General features: G+C 50.1%; 1 protein-coding gene across 1 annotated transcript in view; it reads left to right on the top strand.

Annotated features, from left to right (window-relative positions):
* Positions 1 to 2,658, top strand: part of LOC125482471 (menin-like) — a gene marked incomplete at its 3' end in the record, with an annotated part of 3,940 nt that extends 1,282 nt beyond the window's left edge. The window contains exons 2-3 of the mRNA XM_048594553.1: positions 1,192 to 1,662; positions 2,450 to 2,658. Coding sequence (XP_048450510.1) covers positions 1,215 to 1,662; positions 2,450 to 2,658 — 657 coding nt within the window. The remainder of the gene's footprint in view (positions 1 to 1,191; positions 1,663 to 2,449) is intronic.
* Positions 2,659 to 3,886: the final 1,228 nt, after the last annotated feature.

Genomic DNA, 3,886 nt, shown 5'->3' with positions numbered 1-3,886 from the left:
ATTTGACCAGACCAGGTGAGGATGGCAGATTTCCTTCCCTCAAGGACATGAGTGAACTAAATGGATTTTTACAACAATCAATGATAGTTGTTAGTCACGTTATGGACCGGACCAGACCAAACCCCTGCAAAATATATGAAGAAGATAACCTAACTTTTTCTTATTTTAAAGGCAAGTGTAAGGTGTTGTTTGCCAGATGCAATTCGATTGGTCAAACTACCTGATTTGAAGCAAAACAGACTTTACTCACAGTTAAATTTCAACAAAAGAAAGAAGAAATTGGAATTACTTAACTGTATTGGAAAGCTTAACAGAATAATAGTTTATTTAACCACTGAACAGTAACTGTTCCAATATAGTAACATCCCACAAACACACCCTTGGCAAAGGCAAATTCAGTAAAATAGATTGTGTCACAGGCAACTCGAGCAGCAGAAAGAGAACCCCAGCTTTTAGCTGTAACAGAGAGAGGAATAAGAGCTTCCACATCCAGCTTCAAGACCCCAGCAACTGCTACTGAAAAACTAAAACTAAAAATCCTCATCCCACCCAGTCAGACTGCTTCTGTTGTTCCAAACAAAAACCAAGGCGTCAAGCCGTTTACTTTGTGAGCTTTCAGTAGACAGCTCAACGCCTCTGTCTTAAAATCTCTCTTCCAAAGCAAAAGAAGACCAGGACAAGGTACCCCTCTTAAAGCCATGGTACCATCATGGTCATCACTGGGCTAGCTTTTACGACCAGCACTGCATTGATTCCAATTTCTCTGTTTACTACATCAGACTCATGTCCCTGGAACATGCCTCTGGATTACTGGCCCAGTGACAACACCACAATGTCATTGGCTGCCTGGAGGTCGAACAAGCCATTCAGATCAAGGGCAGTTAGTGAGACCGACAAATGCTGGCACATTCTGTTTTGGGGGGGAGGGGGAGAAAACTGTGAGGTTGTTGTGTCGTTTTAAATTTGGAATTCTTGCATTTGTCATGATTCCAAGGTGAAAGATTCCTGCTCCTGGAGTCGGCTGTGAGACAATCTATTTCGCTGAATTTGCCTTTGCCAAGAGTGTGTTTATGGGATGTGACTGTGTTGGAACAGTTGCTGTTGTGTAGTTAAAACAACTTGTCTCTTAATCAGATTTGACTTAGCGTGGTGTAATTGTTGATTGTTTATGTGTGTGTGTGTGTGCGCCAGGTGCCTGACCTGAAGAAGGCAGAATGGGTCTAAAGACTACACAGGCTGCCTTTTTCCCGATCTGCAGCATCGATGAGGTGGTCAAGTTGTTTGCGTTTGAGCTGAGGAGGGATGAGCCTGACCTAACCCTGCTGTCCCTGGTGCTGGGGTTCATCGAGCACTTCCTCGCTGTGAACCGGGTCCTCCCCATCAACGTCCCCGGCTGCAGCTTTGAGGGCTCCCCATGCCCGGAGGCTGGCTCCGACGCAGCCACCTGGTTCCCCTGCGTGGACTTCTTGCAGATCCGGGCCCTGCACACCAGATTCACCACCATGATCCGGGGAGCAGTGGACCGGTCCCTCTACCCCCTGAAGGAGGGCTACTCCAGCCGCGAGCTGGTGAAGAAGGTGTCCGATGTAATCTGGAACAGCCTGAGCCGCTCCTACTTCAAGGACAGAGCGCACATCCAGTCTCTCTTCAGTTTCATCACAGGTGAGCTCTCCCCCCACTGAGCACAATTTACCCGCGACATGGCTTGTGTCTGCGTGGGTTTCCTCTGGATGCTCTGGTTACCTCCCACAGTCCAAAGATGTGCAGGTTAGGGTGGTTTGGCCGTGCTAAATTGTCCCATAGTGTCCAGGGATGTGCAGGTTAGGGTGGATTGGCCGTGCTAAATTGCCCCGTAGTGCCCAGGGATGTGCAGGTTAGGGTGGATTGGCCATGCTAAATTGCCCCGTAGTGCCCAGGGATGTGCAGGTTAGGGTGGTTTGGCCGTGCTAAATTGCCCCGTAGTGCCCAAGGATGTGCAGGTTAGGGTGGATTGGCCGTGCTAAGTTGCCCCGTAGTGACCAGGGATGTACAGGCTGTGTGGGTTAGCCATGGGCAATGCAGGGGTTACAGGGATAGGGTGGGTCTGGGTGGGATGTTCTTCAGAGGGTCGGTGTAGACTCAATGGGTCGAATGGCCTGCTTCCAAACTGTAAGGATTTTATGAAAGTCCACACAATGTACACGTGTGAGACTCCAGGAAGATTATGTCGGAGCTCTGTCCTGGTAACGGCTGATCTGAAATTTTCAGATATTGTGGTCACCTTGCATCGTGTATTCGGCGTTGAGCCCGGCAAAAGTCCGTTTGAAACATTAAGCATGAAGGCGGAACTCTTAAAATAATTTGATATCTTTTCATGTTGTGTGAACGTAATATGACAAAGCTCTGATTCCTTCTTTGATGCAGGTCCTCCCTTTGGTCCTGGTGATATAACATCTGCTCCTTCCCTCAGGCACTAAACTGGACAGTTCCGGCGTGGCCTTTGCAGTGGTAGCTGCCTGCCAGGTACTGGGACTCCGCGATGTCCACTTGGGCCTCTCCGAGGACCATGCCTGGGTGATATTTGGTGAAAACGGCGAGGAGACAGCTGAGGTGACCTGGCACGGCAAAGGCAATGAGGACAGGAGGGGGCAGACGGTGACAGCAGGTGTTGCCGAGAGGGTGAGGATGCCAGGACTGGACGAGGCTCCAGGATCTGTCTGTTCTACGTGTGTGTGTGCATGTGCTCATTCTCTGTACATGTGTGTTTGCATGTGCATCCACTCTGTGTGTGTGTGTGTGTACTCACGTCAGTGTGCTCATTCTCAGTACATACGTACACGTGTGTGTTTGCGTGTACATCCGTTGTGTGTGTGTGTGCGCGCGCGCGCACGCACTTATATCTGTGTGCTCATTCTCGGTACATATGTATACCTGTGTGTTTGCATGTGCATCCACTGTTTGTGTGTGAGTGTGCATACACCCCTGTTGGGGGGCGGGGGTGTGTGCGCGCGTGTGTGTGTGCGCGCGCGCGCACTTCTCTGTTCTCTGGTGTTGAGAAGATTGAGGGGCGATTGCATTGAGACAGAAGATTTGACAGTCTGGCATTGTTCCCACTGGTCGGGAAAATGTGGAGCTGGTTGGAGGGGAGGGGCACTTTCTCAGGATGAGAGGCCAATCGTGTTTGAGGATTGAGTGTCTTTGGAATTCCTTTCTTCAAAAGGCAGTGGATGCAGAATCTTTAAGTATTTTGAAGGCAGGGGTAGAGAGATTCTTGCTTGCGAAAGGAGCAAAAGATTACTGGGGGCATACAAGAATGTAGAGCTGATATTGGAACCAGATCAGCTGTGATCTTATAGAATAGGCTCGAAGGGCCAAGTGGCCTACTTTTGATCCTTTGGATGTGTTTAGGACTGACATGGGAAGCGGGTGTGTAGTTGTGAGTCTTTTGAATTCTCGATGGCAGAGCGTTATGGAACTCCCCGGGATTAGACAGATCTTTGTCTCTGTGGGAATCCAGGAGATGGACAGGAGGCAGCGAAGCGATATTGAAACCTGTGATCAAGACTAGGGCACCCAGCCCTTCCGAGTCTTCACCATCCCCCCAGACCTCCCCCTTACTGAGGATGAACGGTCAGTCCTCAGTAAAGGGCTCACCTGTGTCCCCCTCCACCCAAACATCAACGAATACTGCTCACGCTTGGACATTGAACAGTTTTTCTGCCGCCTCCGCCTCCACGCTTACTTCTTTAACCGTGAGCCTAACCCTCCCCCTACTGACCCCTTCTCCCGCGTCCAACACACCCCCTCCTCCTAGACACCACCCCAAGGCCTCCTACCCTCCCTTGACCTCTTCATCTCTGACTGCCGTCGTGACATCAATCGCCTCAACCTCTCCACCTCTCTCACC

This window comes from Rhincodon typus, unplaced genomic scaffold, assembly GCF_021869965.1.
Source record: "Rhincodon typus isolate 14 unplaced genomic scaffold, sRhiTyp1.1 hic_rhity00010818, whole genome shotgun sequence".
In the NCBI taxonomy this organism is placed as follows: domain Eukaryota; kingdom Metazoa; phylum Chordata; class Chondrichthyes; order Orectolobiformes; family Rhincodontidae; genus Rhincodon; species Rhincodon typus.
This window is presented reverse-complemented; position numbering and strand designations above follow the sequence as displayed.